This window comes from Balaenoptera musculus, chromosome 16, assembly GCF_009873245.2.
Source record: "Balaenoptera musculus isolate JJ_BM4_2016_0621 chromosome 16, mBalMus1.pri.v3, whole genome shotgun sequence".
In the NCBI taxonomy this organism is placed as follows: domain Eukaryota; kingdom Metazoa; phylum Chordata; class Mammalia; order Artiodactyla; family Balaenopteridae; genus Balaenoptera; species Balaenoptera musculus.
The window spans coordinates 61168045-61185139 of NC_045800.1; the positions used below are offsets into that span (position 1 = coordinate 61168045).

Below are 17095 nucleotides of genomic sequence, written 5' to 3' on the forward strand. Positions count from 1 at the left end.
GGAGCTCATAAGCTTGAGGGGGAGACAAGATATTTACAGTACAATTGATAAGTGCCATGATGTAGGTGTGCATCATATGCTTTGCTATGGGACCACAAGGAGGGGGCACCATTAACCTAGCCTGGGAACAGGAAATGTTTTCAAGAATTGGAACACTGAAATGAGGTTTAAGGACAAGGAGAAGTTAGACAAAGGGTGGGAATAGTGTACCCCCAAGTAATAGGGCGTGCAAAGTACGGAGATATTTTTAAAGTGATGTAACTTTAAAAATGAAGATTAAATATCTGAAGTATAGGATGTGTCTGGAATGTGAGTTAGTGGCAAAAGATGAGGGCTGGAGATGTAGGGAAGGGTCAGATTACAAGGGATCTCATGGTATGTTAAGAGACACAATTTGGATTTTATATGATGAAGCCAATCTTGAAACAGGGGGATGTTGAGATTAGAATTTTAAAAAGTATTCTGAGTTATTGAGAAGCATGGGCAAATTGAAAAGATTTTAGTAATTTTAGAAAAAATAAAAAAGTCCTTATTCAGTGTCTCAGGACCAAAGGGACAAAACCAGATCAGAGAATTATTTAGGACCTATTGGCCATGTTAGGGTGAGGAAGAAAAAGACTTCTAGGATAATTTCCAGATGAGTAGCTATATTGGTGATAGTTTAGAGGGAAAGTTCATACATTAAGTTTTGGACATATTAAGTTTAAGATACTTATGGAACATTCAAATGAAGATATTTGATAGTTCAATAAGGACTTGGAGTTTAGGGGCAGGGTCTGGACTGAATAATCTATTTGGGAGTCCACAAAATAAAGATTTGAGTGAATCCATAGTTATGAATGAGAGGAGTGTGATATGAGGGTCAAGGACAGAATCCTAGGTCACACTGTCCTAGGACCAGAAAAAGGACTAGAAGTTCATGAAATAGGCTGATCAGGTATGACCAGAGAATTAAGAGAAAAACCAGGTGAGTGAGTTCAAGAACCCAAGAGAGGAGAGAGGTATAAGGTGAAGGAATAGAGCAGAAGCCAGATAAATGTAGATTGAGGAAAGTAGACAAAAAAGTGATAAAATGAAGCTATACCCTGTAGATTACTCTTTCAAGAAGCTTAGTTGTAAAATAAGGGATATATATGGTAGAAACAGGGATGAGGAGTAAGGGAGAATTACTTGTTGGGGTTGTTTGTAAGATCATAGAGACTTCAGTACAGTCTCCCCTCGGTATCTGTGGGGATTTGGTTCCAGGATACCCCTCCCCATTCCAAAATCCGTGGATGCTCAAGTCCCTTATGTAAAATGTTTTAGTATTTGCATATAACCTACCTATATCCTCACATTTACTTTAAATCATCTCTAAATTACTTATAATACCTAATACAATGTAAATGCTATGCGAATAGTTGCCAGAGAGGCAAATTCAAGTTTTGCTTTTTGGAACTTTCTGGAACTTTATTTTTAAAATATTTTCTATCCGTGGTTGGTTGAATCTGCACAGGCAAGCCTGTGGTTGTGGAGGGCTGGCTGTATGTTTATCTGCTCAAAGGGAAGAACCAATGGAGAATCAGAGGCAGAAGAAACAGAATAGGGGCATGGGTGGGTGGGAAGGGTGAACTGAAGTGAAGAGGTTGGGGGAGTGGGATTCAGAGCACAGTAGAATGTTTAGTATTGGATGGACGGAATACCTCTTCCTTGATAGGAAGAAATGTAAAGTGGATACTGGCATAGATGTGGATGGAGAGGGACAGAAAAGTTGACATTTGGTCTGAAGGTCTCAATTTTCTCTGAAAAAGATGCAAGTTGACTACTGAGTAAGAGAGAAATTAAGCGTAGGGTTCAAGGAAGAGGTGATCATTTGAAATCTCCACTGAGGAGAATGGGAGAGAGCACAGACTAGAACGTTTAATAGGATTGATGGCAAGTGCTAGTGACCAACTAAGTTGGAGACCGTGAATTTGTAGTAGCACTGAGCTGTTTTGATGATTTTATATTAGCATCCAAGTTTAGAAACTAACTCATCCAAGAATTGGAGTTTTGTAAGTAGGGTAGAAGGACAAAAGGACTTTAAACAATTCAGGATGTTGTTTAAAAAGTGGGTGGGTGATGGAATAGCTTCAAAATTGCAGCAAGCAAAGGTATCCAGAAGGGGGTTGATAAGGAGAGGCTGTCCACGTTCTTGCTATAATTGGAGAACAGATGAAGAAAAGGGAGTGAAACTGAAAGGATTAGAGATTTTGATCATGGAGTAAGAGATTGGAATTCAGGATTTCAGAGCTGGAGCAGAAATTATGGCTAAGGCTAGGGGAGTTGAAGTAGAATGGAGCTCAAACCTCTCAGTTCTTGGGTTTACGTAGGTCATCCACATGGACATTGATGATGGTGGTGCTTAGAGTGGGGAAGGCTTTCGAACCAGGAAACTGAGTTTCATGTGAGAGATGACCAGAAATTTAGTAGATGGCTGGGACAAGAATAAACTAGCCAGAAGTCATGAACCTCAAAGCAGGAAGCATTTTCTTCTTCACGGGAGTGATGATGTTGGAAGTGGTAGTGGGGAGCTGAAAGAAGACTGTAGCCTTTTCTGCTCGAATAGTGGAGTGTGGAAAAATGAGCATCGTCAACTTTGAAAAAAGTGTTTCAGAAGTGTTGTCCTTCAGGCGGACTAAGATTTAATTAAGCTAGAGAGATGAAGACAGCATTTTGTGAAGAGCTAAAATGTGTGTGTGTGCGCGCACCCATGCATGTGCACACAGGAAAGAAGGGTGGATTTTTATTTTTTTATTTTTTGGTGGGAATTCTGCAGGCCTCAATGAAGAGGATTGGGAGGGAGGAGAACAGTCTGAGGATGGCATGGTGTGAACAAAAGAAATACAGAGAAAAAAATCAGGAGGAACTTTATTTTGGACAGTTGCCAGTAATGGCAATGGTGAGAAGCACAGACATCTGAATGATACTTTGGAGTAGTTTTCAGGTGGCACAGGCTGCACCCCAGTTGGTGTTGGAGGCCTCACGGGGCTAATAGTTTGCAGCCTTTGCTTAGAGTTGGGCAACAGGATTAGTTAAGTCCCAGGATTCCTTACCCATTAGTAGGAAAAGTAAGATCTCTGCTCTTCCCCCATCCTTGATCAGTCTGTGTCCCTGGTTTATTTTTTCAACTTCCTACATTAAATTTTTTGAAGCCTTGTCTATCAGCCACCATATATTAAATCTGAATTAAAATACCTTGTGAAGGTTATTGATTACTATACAGATATGACCTTCATGCCAAAATTTGTGTTAAAGGAAATTTTCCAACAGAACAGTTTGGTTAAAGTGAATATTACCAAATCAAGTTTTCTAGTGTTGGAAACTTGGTGATTTTATGATTTTATAGCTCTTTAGGTTGTTCAAGCTAATCCTCCATTTTAGCCATTTCAGTTATTGACCATTCACATTATATTTACATACATGTATGTACTGGTTTTTCCCTATCTCAAACATAGAAGAGTTGGAAAAATAGTCTGAAAATAAGGAGAAAAAAAAATATAGGATGAAAACCCTAGAAAAACAGGAATAGTTGGCTGAAGATGAATTAGAAATGTAAAAAACCATTTAAAACCTGAACTTAGATGGAAATGCTTTAAAGTACCTTAGGAGTTGATGGTAGTAGTTGAGAATATTAATTTTTTTTTTAAATAAATTTATTTATTTATTTTTGGCTGTGTTGGGTCTTCGTTGCTGTGTGCGGGCTTTCTCTAGTTGCAGTGAGCGGGGGCTACTGTTCGTTGTGGTGCGCAGGCTTCTCACTGTCGTGGCTTCTCTTGTTGCAGAGCACGGGCTCTAGGTGCGCAGGCTTCAGTAGTTGTGGCATGTGGGCTCAGTAGTTGTGGCTCGCGGTCTCTAGAGCGCAGGCTCAGTACTTGTGGCGCACGGGCTTAGTTGCTCCGTGGCATGTGGGATCTTCCCAGGCCAGGGCTCGAACCCACGTCCCTTGCATTGGCAGGCGGATTCTTAACCACTGCGCCACCAGGGAAGCCCCGAGAATATTAATTTTTGATGAAAAAAATTTAACCCTCTATTGACCAACAGGGTCAGTAATTAATTTCCTATTAGGCCAAATTCTATTTGGTCAGTTTTCTTTTGCTTAGTTAGATCACCTGCTATGGCTCCTTTCTCCAACTGCCAAAGAGCACAATGCCTTTTTTGCCTCTATTTTCTTATTTACTGATATATTAAAACATTCTTTTGAAACTCTCTATTCTCCACTATTAGTGTTGTGTTGTTAGAACAACAGTTTTTCATCTACTTTTACCTATGGTGGCATTTCTTCACCCTTCAACCTGTACCCATTCCTTAAAAAGTATCCCAACTGGTGTTGAAATTTAAAAGTATGCCTTGAATTGAAAAAGAAGTGGAAAACATAGGTCTGGAGGCAGTTTATACTTTTTTTTCCCAGATGAATAAAGACATTCTGATTCTTGGTTAAAGAGGAGCAGTAGCTCAGTGTGACTTGCAGTGGGGCATTCGCAATGTGCATGAAAACATGCAGTACCACAGGCGACTGGCTGAGTGGGGCAGAGAGGGAGATTGTCTCCCAGATGGGTTTTTAGGAAGTTCTGTATTTTGAACAGAATTCACCTGTTAGTGGACTTATGTTGTTGATTATTAGGAAGTATGCATAATCTAGAATGCAACATTTTAAACAGTATCTTTTTTCCTAAGTAGAGGAAAAATTCTCTTGGCCTGATGAGAAAAATATGATCCCATCTTGATCTCAGAAATTTGTATTTAAGAGATATTTAAACTTTTCATTTTCATGATGTCCCAAAAGTAACTTTTATTTAGTAATTGTTAAATTTTGTAGTTTATAAACAATTGGTTTACTGTTAGGGGCAAATTTGGTTATAGCATATAGTATAATGGTTTGTTTAATCTTTGGTTGGAGAAGAGCATACGTTAAGAAAGGTTTTTATTTTATTGGAATCTGACATACTATATTTGGGGGAACAAAATGTATTTTAATGTCTTATTCTAGATGCAGTAAAAAGTAATGGGAATAGATGTGTTCTAAAGGGGGGGAAAAAAAAGCAAGTTCAAGTTTTGTTTTACTAAGTATCAAAAAAGATGAAAGCAAGAGGGATTGATGATTTCAAAGTCTTTTAGAAATGGTTGATATCCCTCTGCCTTAGTTCTTATCTCACTTACAAGAACTGAGTTCTTGGGCTTCCCTGGTGGCGCAGTGGTTGAGAATCTGCCTGCCAACGCAGGGGCTTCCCTGGTGGCGCAGTGGTTGAGAATCTGCCTGCCAATGCAGGGGACACGGGTTCGAGCCCTGGTCTGGGAAGATCCCACATGCCGCGGAGCGACTAGGCCCGTGAGCCACAATTGCTGAGCCTGCGCATCTGGAGCCTGTGCTCCGCAACGGGAGAGGCCGCGATAGTGAGAGGCCCGCGCACTGCGATGAAGAGTGGCCCCCACTTGCCGCAACTAGAGAAAGCCCTCGCACAGTAAACGAAAACCCAACACAGCCATAAATAAATAAATAAATAATTCCCATTAAAAAAAAAAATTGTTTAAAAAAATTGTTAAAAAAAAAAAAAAAAGAACTGAGTTCTTCCTAAATTTTTTTCCTCCTATGAGAATGTGGTTATTTACTCTTCTTAGGTAATTGATGTAATTCTAACCCAGCCCCCTGTTTTTAGTTTTTTTAAGTTGAACTGTGAAGAAACAGTTGGTCCTATACTTTTCCAGTCTCTTGCATAATAATTGATGATCACAGTGACGGCCCTGAAACATCAAGAAAATACTATGTACTGTATGCCCAAATATAAAGTGACATTTTTCTTTGAAAATTTTATTTCGGAAAAGAGAGATCTGCCTTACATTTGAGTCTATAGGTAGACTAAATTCTTACTATAAATTTCTCTCTTTCTTTTTTTTAAAATTTATTTATTTATTTATTTATTTGGCCGAGTTGGGTCTTTGTTGCTGGGCGCGGTCTTTCTCTAGTTGCAGCGAGTGGGGGCTACTCTTTGTTACGGTGCGCGGGCTTCTTGTTGCGGAGCACGGGCTCTAGGCGTGTGGGCTTCAGTAGTTGTGGCTCGCAGGCTCTAGAGCGCAGGCTCAGTAGTTGTGGCTCACAGGCTTAGCTGCTCCGCGGCATGTGGGATCTTCCCGGACCAGGGCTCGAACCCGTGTCCCCTGCATTGGCAGGGAGATTCTTAACCACTGCGCCATCAGGGAAGCCCTCTTGCTTTCTTTATTTTGAAAAACAAAGTACTGTTTGGTAAAGGGCCTAAAACTACTTCAATCCAAGCTGGTTTTGAATGCATAAAGAGGTCATTTGTTGGATTCAGTAGAAAAGGAATAAATTTTAACAGATATGTAGTAACTTTTCCTAAGTATATGACCTCAAAATTGTGGTAGATACCACTGAAAACGGACCTTCACATTTTCCATTCCATTTAACAAATATCAGTTTAAAATCAACATTTTAAATTTCATTTAAACAGGAGCAAAGTATTTTCAATTATAGTGAAGACAAAAATCATTGTACTATTTTTTGTTGAAAATTCCCAGTATATGAAGAAGATAATAATGTTTAAAGACATTATAACTTTGACCTAAAACCTTGCTAATGTGTTTGAAAAGAGAATGGTAATACAGTCATGAGAAATGAATCACAGGCATGAGAGAAAAGTATTGATTTTAACATTATGAGTAAGAATAAGTGACTGGATTATTCAATGACAATGGATTTAGAGCTTTAGGTTGAAATCAGTTTGTCTTTTGTTTTTTCATCTGGCGTTTCTTATTATGATTAAATTCTCATGAATAGAAAAAAGCAAATATCAGTTTAAAACAATACAGTTGGTAATTACTTGTGGAAATCGTAAATATATGCTACAGGAGTAAAAAGGCCAACTATTTCAGTAGTTAGACAAATGAAAATTGTGGCTTAGGATAAATTTGCAGTGATAGCATTGAATATGTATTTTAAAAGTACTATATCTCAAACAACTTAAATGGGAGTGAGGATGATTTGCTTTTGCAAAGTATGTTAGATGACTCAAAAAATGAATCCAGTGATAAGGAATACACTGATGTCAAAAATGTGTGTAAAGATTTTGAATGAAAGTATTTTATGAAACATGAAGGTAAGAGAAAAAGCAGTATTTCAAAATTATCGTGATTTATTAATGTTATTTTAAATCTATATGTGCATCTGAATTAATTTAAATTCCATCAATAAGCATTTGGCTGTTTTAATCTATATCCCTAGAAGTTTCTATTCAAGTTGGCCAGCAGGCATTGTTTTATATATTTTTAATAGGAAGTTGGTAGATCACCTTATATTTGGGATTTCTTTCTATTCATGCTTATGTGGTATTAAGTTATATTTATTGTACTTCATTTAAGATGAAGAGTGTATGTTTTGAGAATTCTACCAAAAAATGTTTTAGCTTAAAGAAGAAAGCTTTAGTTATCCTGAAAGAACTTTTAATTTTGTGAGACAGTTTATTTCTCTAATAATTCTTCTGTTATTATATATAGATTATTAAAAAGGAAGTATAGTTTGATTACTCTTTTTTTTAAAAAGCTTTTAAAAAATTAATACCCCATCCAGTAAATGAAGAAGCAAAACAAAAACTTCAGCTTTTCAGTTTTTACTCTTATTTACCTAGATCCATTGATTAGTTTGTATGTTAATATATTAATAGTGATTTATTTTTTATTAATTAAAAAAAATTGCAGCTGTCCCTTTCCCCCCAACGCATCGCTTGACATCTGAAGAAGTTTTTGATATGGATGGGATACCCAGGGTTGATGTTTTGAAGAACCACTTAGTAAAAGAAGGTCGGGTAGATGAAGAAATTGCACTTAGAATTATCAATGAGGGTGCTGCCATTCTTCGGAGAGAGAAAACCATGATAGAAGTAGAGGCTCCAATTACAGGTACACTTATTTATGTTTTGGATATTATCTTTTACTGCACCATTATTTACTTACCTAAATATAAAGCTGTTTCTTCTTCATTCATATTGTATACTAAATTAATATTACATGGACATTATCTTGAATTTCCAGATTATTTTCTTTTTAAAGTTTTTGCCTGTTTTCAATGAATAAACATGATCCTAAAAAATCTGAGTGCAGAAGTTAGTCTAATATGCTTTTGTGAAGGTTTCATTAGTTGTGTTGGCCATCATTGAATTTGATTCAACAAATACTTATTTACTTTGTTTTCAGTCATTAGGGGCAAATACCTCAGTGCTGTATCAGATACCAAAAGTGATCATTTAGAAGTCAACAGAAAGTATGGAGTTAGAATGGAGATTTTACTGCCACCATTATAATATTGTCATCCTAAGACATGCATGCTTGGCTTCCTAAAGAGGAGCTTCATAAAGTTAGATGAAAATTTTGTCACTGACTACAAATTTCATTACTTTTGTTATATCTTGTTCTAGATCTTGAGCACATGAACACTTGTGTACACATCATCCCTATCATGACTCTTCATAGATTACTTCCTTCTTAAACCTTTCTTGATAGAATTTTACACTATCTCTTATGTAAAATAAATTAGAATTTAAGTAAAATTTGTTATTTCAGAGGGTTTTTTTCATATCTAATAATCTTCTTGTTTCAGTGTGTGGTGACATCCATGGCCAATTTTTTGATCTGATGAAACTTTTTGAAGTAGGAGGATCACCTGCTAATACACGATACCTTTTTCTTGGTGATTATGTGGACAGAGGTTATTTTAGTATAGAGGTAATAATCATATACTGTCATTTGATTTGCTTTTAAGTGTTATCACAGATGATTTCCATTAATTCCTAATAAAATAAGTTCCTTAAATTACCTGTATTGGGTTCTTTTTAATACCTCTGCATATTCTAAAGTTTTTAGTAAAGCTACTATTTATTCCTCTTCTGTCTTTCAAACTATTCTTTTAATTTTCTTTGTGCTACTCTTAATGTAATTATAATTGCCATTTTTCCCAGTGGAAATTGTGAGCAAACTAAGGGGTCTTTATTGCCCTGTTATCTAGTGGCCCTAAGGAGGTAATGCTATTTATCTCTCTTGCCCCTAAAGGCATTCACCCATGCAAAAAAAGATTAATTGTATTTTTTCCGATTAAATAAAATATATTACAGTGCTTTTATTGCTTAAACTCTAGTACTTCTTTCCCTCCTTCCAGAGCAGTTAAAACCCAAGTATATCATATAGAATCTTTATGCGTTCTGAAAGTATTTGTTTTAAAAAACTTGAGACATTAAAATGACCTGTTGATTATCTCTTAACAGTAGATGGTTCTTTTTGCTCCTTTTACTTTTCTAATTATATAAATTAAAATAAGATATAAATATAGAACAATTTGTATTTTCTAATATATGCATCTCTTTCTTTCCTTTTTTGAAATGAAAATGGAACCCTATTATAAGGTTCTGTAACTTCCTTTTTTCATAAATCCCTATGCTGTGATGTCATTCCAGGTAAATAATTATAAATTTACAGCATCATTTTTAATAGCTGCATTGTATTCCATCGACTAAACAAGTCACAGTCAATTTAATCAACTTCTTGTTGTTAGGCATATGAGGTGTTCCCAGTTTTTTGCCATTATAAGTGATGCTTCTGTGAGCCATATTATTTATACAGCTTTATATACTTGCCCAATTATTTCTACAGGACAGATTCTTACAGGTAAAATTGTTGGGTAGAAGCTCTACAAATAGATAAGTGTGTTAGCATTAATGTGTTTCAAGCATATTCTAAGCACTTAATACACATTGATTAATCTTTACAACAAAGTTATGAGGTAAGTACTATTATTTTATCCATTTTATAGAGGAGTCTGAGGCTTGGAGAGGTTAAATAACTTGCCCAAGGTCATATTGTTAGTAAGTGGTGGAGCTAGGCAGTTTGACTCAGCCTGTGCTCTTAACCATCTCCCCCACTAGATACTGAAGCTTTACCTGGTGAATTTCCATGCCGATTACTGTTGTTTAATTCTCCTCCAGTGTTTTCAACCTCCTTTCTGAGGTATGCTAGGATCCTTAGTGGGGAAGAGAGCTCAGGGCTCTGTTCACCCAAATTCCCTTGGGAATTTTATTATCCTTAGTTCCTCTTTCCATTCATAGTTTCATCATCAGCCTCCTCAAACTTCCCTGGAGCCTTCAAGAAAACTAGAAAATTGCCCTCCTTAATAAAAAGATTGGGGGCTTTTTTTTTTTAAATTCTATTCTGATTGGGGGCTTTGACAAAAACAATAAAATAAAAAATTTTAGGAAGCTTAGTTGGTACCTGAGCATGTTGGTATGTATGTCTTTGTATTAGAGGGTTTAGTAGCTGACTCTTTTAATATATTTTATTGTTATAAAAGGAAAATAATAAAGAATCAGAATAAGGAAAAAGGACAGGTGTTTAATAAGTATTTCCCCAGTTTAATTATTTTTTTCTTGTGAATAAAATGAAGATGTGAATAGTTACACATTTCATATACCTTAACTTGTTTAAAATAAAGTTTGTGGGAATTCCCTGGTAGTCCAGTGGTTAGGACTCTGCACTTTCACTGCCAAGGGCTTGGGCTCTATCCCTGGTTAGGGAAATAAGATTCCGTAAGCAGCGCGGCCAAAAAAATAAATAAATGAAGTTTGTTTTTTCTTTTTGTATATGATTATGTAAACCAAGCTTATTTACATATGAAATAGTCTTTCCTTTTTTTTTTTTAACCAAATAAGTAAAATGTGAGTCTGTTTCTTTTTTAATTTTTTTTAAATTTTATTTTTTTATTTTTAGTTTATTAATTAATTAATTTATTTTTGGCTGTGTTGGGTCTTCGTTTCTGTGCGAGGGTTTTCTCTAGTTGCAGAGAGCGGGGGCCACTGTTCATCGCGGTACGCGGGCCTCTCACTGTCGCGGCCTCTCTTGTTGCGGAGCACAGGCTCCAGACGCGCAGGCTCAGTAGTTGTGGCTCACGGGCCCAGTTGCTCCGCGGCATGTGGGATCTTCCCAGACCAGGGCTTGAACCCGTGTCCCCTGCACTGGCAGGCGGATTCTCAACCACTGCGCCACCAGGGAAGCCCTTTTTAACATCTTTATTGGAGTATAATTGCTTTACAATGGTGTGTTAGTTTCTGCTTTATAACAAAGTGAATCAGCTATACTTAGACATATATCCCCATATCTCGTCCCTCTTGCGTCTCCGTCCCACCTTCCCTATCTCACCCCTCTAGGTGGTCACAAAGCACTGAGCTCCCTGTGCTATGCAGCTGCTTCCCACTAGCTAACTATTCTACATTTGGTAGTATATATAAGTCCATGCCACTCTTTCACTTCGTCCCAGCTTACCCTTCCCCCTCCCCGTGTTCTTAAGTCCATTTTCTACATCTGTGTCTTTATTCCTGTCCTGCCCCTAGGTTCTTCAGAACCATTTTTTTTTTTTTTTTTTTTTAGATTCCATATATATGTGTTAGCATACGGTATTTGTTTTTCTCTTTCTGACGTACTTCACTCTGTATGACAGACTCTAGGTCCATCCACCTCACTACAAATAACTCAATTTCATTTCTTTTTATGGCTGAGTAATATTCCATTGTATATATGTGCCACATCTTCTTTATCCATTCATCTGTTGATGGACACTTAGGTTGCTTCCATATCCTTGCTATTGTAAATAGAGCTGCAGTGAACATTGTGGTACATGACTCTTTTTGAATTATGGTTTTCTCAGGGTATATGCCCAGTAGTGGGAATGAGTCTGTTTCTTATGTTAGGTGTATTTAGGGAAAAATAGCTGCTGTACTCTTTTAATATTCTTTTTATTAAAAAATTGCATTATCTTTGAGTCATTTCACATAATAAGCACCTACATTATATAAGGCAACATTCATAACCAACAATGTAAACATAAAGCATGGTTATTCTCTTCGTTAGGCAGCATGGCATAATGTTTAAGATCAGAGGATCAGAATGCTATCTCCATTACTTAGAGGTTTTGTGATTTCGGACAAGTTACTTAAGCTCTTTGCTTCAGTTTCCTCATTTGTAAAATAGAGATAATATTATATACTTCGTAGGGTTGTTTGAGGAATAAAGGAGGGGAATTAATTATATAGTGCTTGGCACATTATGAGTACTCAATAAATGTTAGCTGCTATTATTTTTGACATTGTTATTGTTTTATTTATTGGTATACCTAAGGAGGAGACCAATCTGCTAATTGTTTTTACAGCAAACAATTTGTAAATCTAAAGTAATTAAATTATTTGACTCATTCATTCAACAGATATTTATTGCTCTTCTACTATTTGCTAGGTGCTTTTCTAAGAGTGGAGAATCAGAAGTGAATAAGATGACAAAGTCCTTAATTTCATGGAGCTTATGTTTTAGTAAGGGACAAAGAGAAGAAGATAATAAAAAGATAATGAAGAGTGATAGAGATTGTAAGGGTAATAGGGTTAGAGGAAAAGAAGCAAAGATCAAACAGCTTATTTAAACAAAAATATAAGATTAATTCACTGGAAACATTTTCTTTTGTAGTGTGTCTTATATTTATGGGTCCTGAAGATTCTATACCCAAGCACATTATTTCTTCTGAGAGGCAACCATGAATGCAGACACCTTACTGAATATTTTACCTTTAAGCAGGAATGTGAGTACTGCCATGAGAAATATTTTCACTTCCTCAGTATTCTTTTGGAGTGATGTGGGTAGTAAGAGTTTGAAGATTTTACAGTGCAACATATAAGAACAGATTTTGTGTCCAAATGTGTAAAGCTTTGAGGAAGATTGTCTGGTGTTCTCTAGTGTTTAATTTTATTCAGATGTTTTCATTTCAGTATTTCCTATTAAGTTTGATTTTTACATATGTGCCTAGGAACAGTTTTGAGCTCTGTATGTAGTTTTAATGTTAGAATTATTTTTTCTAACAGGATGAATATAAACCAAAAGAAAAGAAATGTTGCATTGGAGATTTCTCTCCATCAATATTGAGGCATTCCCATGAAAATTCTTAGCAAATTAATTATCCTGTCATCATTGCAGATTGTTTTATATATTTTTTAATTATGCAGATTGTTTTAAACACACTATTAATGAATGGAAGGTCTTAACCTACAATGTTTACCCCATTTCTCTCTTAAATTATTATGGCTGTGGTAATCTAATAGCTATAAGCAACCATATGGTATGGAGCAGTGTTTGACCTTTTTTCACACCTCATAGCTGTGTACTTGTTAATATTCATGGCTGTATTAAGTCTTAGAATTAAGATTTAAAATTAGAAATAACTTCAGAATTATTGAGGCTCAAAACATGATTCAATAAAGATCAATATAGTGATGGATAATGGCAGAGGTGGCAAACTCATATAACTTCAAGGATCAGGTGGGTAACCTAAAGAATATAAGATGAGACCTGGAAAGTGCATGCTTGACCTAAAAGCAATCAAATTAAAATTTTTATTAAACCACAGTGTTGGAAAACAGATCTGTCAGCAGACTATCAGTTTATAACCTCTGGTTGCTGGATATAGATTTTCTCATATTTGAATGTTACAATATTAAAAAGTGAAGTAGGAACTAAGTTCTCCTTTTTCCTTAGATAAAGAACAAACCGTCCGCCAAAATCCCACCCAAAACATAAAATATCCAGGAATTTAAAAGTATAAAGGAGCAAGGGAATGTGTATGATATCTACTTAAAAGTAGATGAGAGTTTAATTTGGTAGAGTCTTTCTTGTGTTATATTGGCTTCTTGCTTCACTGCCCATTTTAAGTGTTCATTGTAGGCTAAAGGAAACCCTCTGCTCCTCCAACATATGAATAAAATCTTTTTTTTAATTGGATAGACCTTGAGTTTTGTTGTGGTGATATAGTAGTCTTGCCTATAACAACAAAGTAGTCACTGACTCTTAGAATAAAATAAAGTATTAACACTATTTTAACTTTTAGTTCTAATTTTGCCTTTCTTGGCCTATAAAGGTAAAGAGTTGAACTATTTTTAGAGATTTGGCTTATTTATTTTTAGTAACATTTTATGACTATCTGCTGCATACACAAAATAAATTTAGAGAGAGCAAATATTTTGTCTTCACAAGATCAATAACATTGCTTATCCTTCTTGATTCTTATGGGGCAAGATGCTGGCCTTTTTTTAAAAAATTTTTTTACGCAGTAAAATTTACTCTTTGTGGTGTTTAGTTCTGAGTTTTGACAAATGAATAGAGCTGCCTACCACCACAGTCATGATACAGAAAAGTTTTATTGTCCCTTAAATTTCTCCCTGCTGCCTTTTTATACTCACCCCTTTACCCAGTCTGAACCCCTGGCTGCCACTTGGCTGTTTCCCTTATCTTTAATTTTCTTGCCTTGGTTTTAATAGTCGTGTGTATACACACACACATTTTCAAAATGATCAACAAGTTATGCAGTTTTCAATTATTGAATTTTTTTCTTTTTCTAGGTAAAATTAAATATTCAGAAAGAGTCTATGAAGCTTGTATGGAAGCTTTTGATAGCCTGCCTCTTGCTGCACTTTTAAACCAACAGTTTCTTTGTGTTCATGGTGGACTTTCACCAGAAATACACACACTGGATGATATTAGGAGAGTGAGTATATATTTTAGTTCCAAGAGTTGATTCCTATTTATAGTATTTTGTTGGGTAGAGACTAGAAGCTTCAAACCTCTCTTCACTGCCAAGATTAGGTAATGGTAAAAATTAATATACTGATATTTTATGGAAATATCTTCTAACCATTCAGAACAATGTAGTACGGACAGTATTCAAAGTTGGTACCACTTTCCTATGTCCATTCCATTCTCACTTTTTGACAAGTTATTTCTGTTCTTTGTTTCTTTCTTTTCTTCTTTCACAGTTAGATAGATTCAAAGAGCCACCTGCATTTGGACCAATGTGTGACTTGCTATGGTCTGATCCTTCTGAAGATTTTGGAAATGAAAAATCACAGGAACATTTTAGTCACAATACAGTTCGAGGATGTTCTTATTTTTATAAGTAAGGAAAAATATCCAAGTTTAATCACATTGTAGTTGTTAAAATAGCACATGCTTCATATAGAAAGTCATTATTTTACTTAATTTATTCTTTTCCCCACAGCTATCCAGCAGTGTGTGAATTTTTGCAAAACAATAATTTGTTATCGATTATTAGAGCTCATGAAGCTCAAGATGCAGGGTAAGAATTCTGTTTCCCTGACCCAAATTAACACCTTATGTACAAATCAAACTTAGTAACCATGATTGATGCTTTACGATGCATATTAAGCTATTTGTTTTGCAGCTATAGAATGTACAGAAAAAGTCAAACTACAGGGTTCCCTTCATTAATAACAATTTTTTCGGCACCTAATTACTTAGATGTCTACAATAATAAAGGTAAGATGTTGTTGATAAAAAAAATTGTTAAACGACTTAATATATAAATTGACTTATTTTTTTGAAAATATAATAGAAAAGGGGTATTGTTTGAAACTGTAACTATCCAAATCTCATTATAAAAAAGTATAAGATATAAGGGAGGGGAGAGGGCAAGAAATAAAAATCCAAAATGTGAAACTTAAGTCATATGTAACCATTCCACAACTTGTCATTCACAAAAGCTGCCTTGTGAAAGAATGTTCTGAGGTAACTACGTCAAGCAAAAATAAACATGATTTTCTCAAACTCCCGTTTCTTAAATCTTCCCCCTTACAGTCAAGAGAATGTTTTCTTGTTTGCATAAAGCTGCTGTTGCTGCTTTGACCATTTCATGTATTTGTACCGTATAGTTGTTTATCATGTCTCTTGTTTTATGTTCACTGATCTAGGTTTTCTTTCCCTTTCTTATTCCCTACTTTTATCTCTACTGCCCCATGATGATTTGTAGTTGAGGCTTTGATTAAGTCAATCTGACCTCCTTTTCAGGGATACATTCTTCCCTTTCCTTTCTTTTTACTGATCTTTCTTCCTTTTTTCTTACGTCTTTTTAATTTACCTTCTGTTCTAGTGGTTCCTGTTCCCCCTGCCCCTTCCCTCCAAATTTGCTCTGTCTATAATAACTGGGTTTACTTTAACTTTGAACACAGTTTATTGAGAGATAATACCAAAGGATCTTAATCTAGTTAAGTGTGTGCCAGGGACACTGAAGATGAGCTTGAGTATGTTTATGTAGTTCACATTTTCAGAAGAGGAAATTAAGAAGCCAGCTTCTATTCTGTCTTGACATGTCTGGAATTCAGTTGACTATGCCATAGTTTCCAGGGTCAGACTGGAGTGGTTGTACCAGGAGGAAAGAACAGAAGGTTAAAGACTTTTAAAAGTACATTTAGAGAAATAATGAGGTCGTTGCTAAATATGGGTTGTGGTGTGAGTTCAAAAGAGGAGTGGAATAAGAGTTTTTGGAAGAGTATAGATGATAGTTAAAAGATTAAAACATTTGCCTGAGATCAGACAGTAGCAAGCTGTATAATAACTTGGATACAGAGTATGCTACAAGAACTCCATACTATATTAATTACCAAAACAACCATACCATTGACATTAACTGAGTTGGTAATCTTTAGAAGCTAGTATCATTGCAGCCTCCAAGGATTATGCCAGTGCTAAAATAGTCTTTTAAATTATATTTTGGTTTATACATTTTGACGCTTCTATAAAGATACCTAATGAAGCATGGCTTCATTTTTGAAGAGGAACATATCTAAGTTTGGATGCCATCCTCAGAATTGATTTGTTACATTTAACTTTCTACCTGTAACCTCCCCTTGTCAGTACTAAAGGAGCTAGTGTTCAGTGCTCGGTTGATTACTGCCTTACTGGTTGTCCTTCGTCAGTTTAGCTCAGGAGGTTAAGGGATCACTTTTCTTAGTACTCAGAAAAGAAACTCAAACCATTGAATCTGTCTTGTCAGAATCAAATGTCTCTTGGTAGTTCTGATTCTGTACATAGTGTTAATGACTTGAGTGCTTACATGGTATGGGATATGTTTGTAATGTTTCATTCCATCTGTAAGGCAATTTTCTAGATTCTCTTTTTTAAAGCTGAATGCTTGGTATCAGCCCTTAATTTCTGAGGCTAAATTTAAAATATGTTTATTTCATGGGAATTTCAT

At 35.6% G+C, this 17095-nt stretch overlaps 1 protein-coding gene across 1 annotated transcript in view; it reads left to right on the forward strand.

The window, feature by feature from the left end:
* Positions 1 to 17095, forward strand: part of PPP3CB (protein phosphatase 3 catalytic subunit beta) — a 47701-nt gene that overhangs the window by 6273 nt on the left and 24333 nt on the right. The window contains 7 exon segments of the mRNA XM_036829094.1: positions 7729 to 7929; positions 8627 to 8751; positions 12526 to 12637; positions 14448 to 14593; positions 14862 to 15001; positions 15104 to 15181; positions 15287 to 15381. Of these exon segments, the coding sequence (XP_036684989.1) occupies positions 7729 to 7929; positions 8627 to 8751; positions 12526 to 12637; positions 14448 to 14593; positions 14862 to 15001; positions 15104 to 15181; positions 15287 to 15381 (897 nt within the window).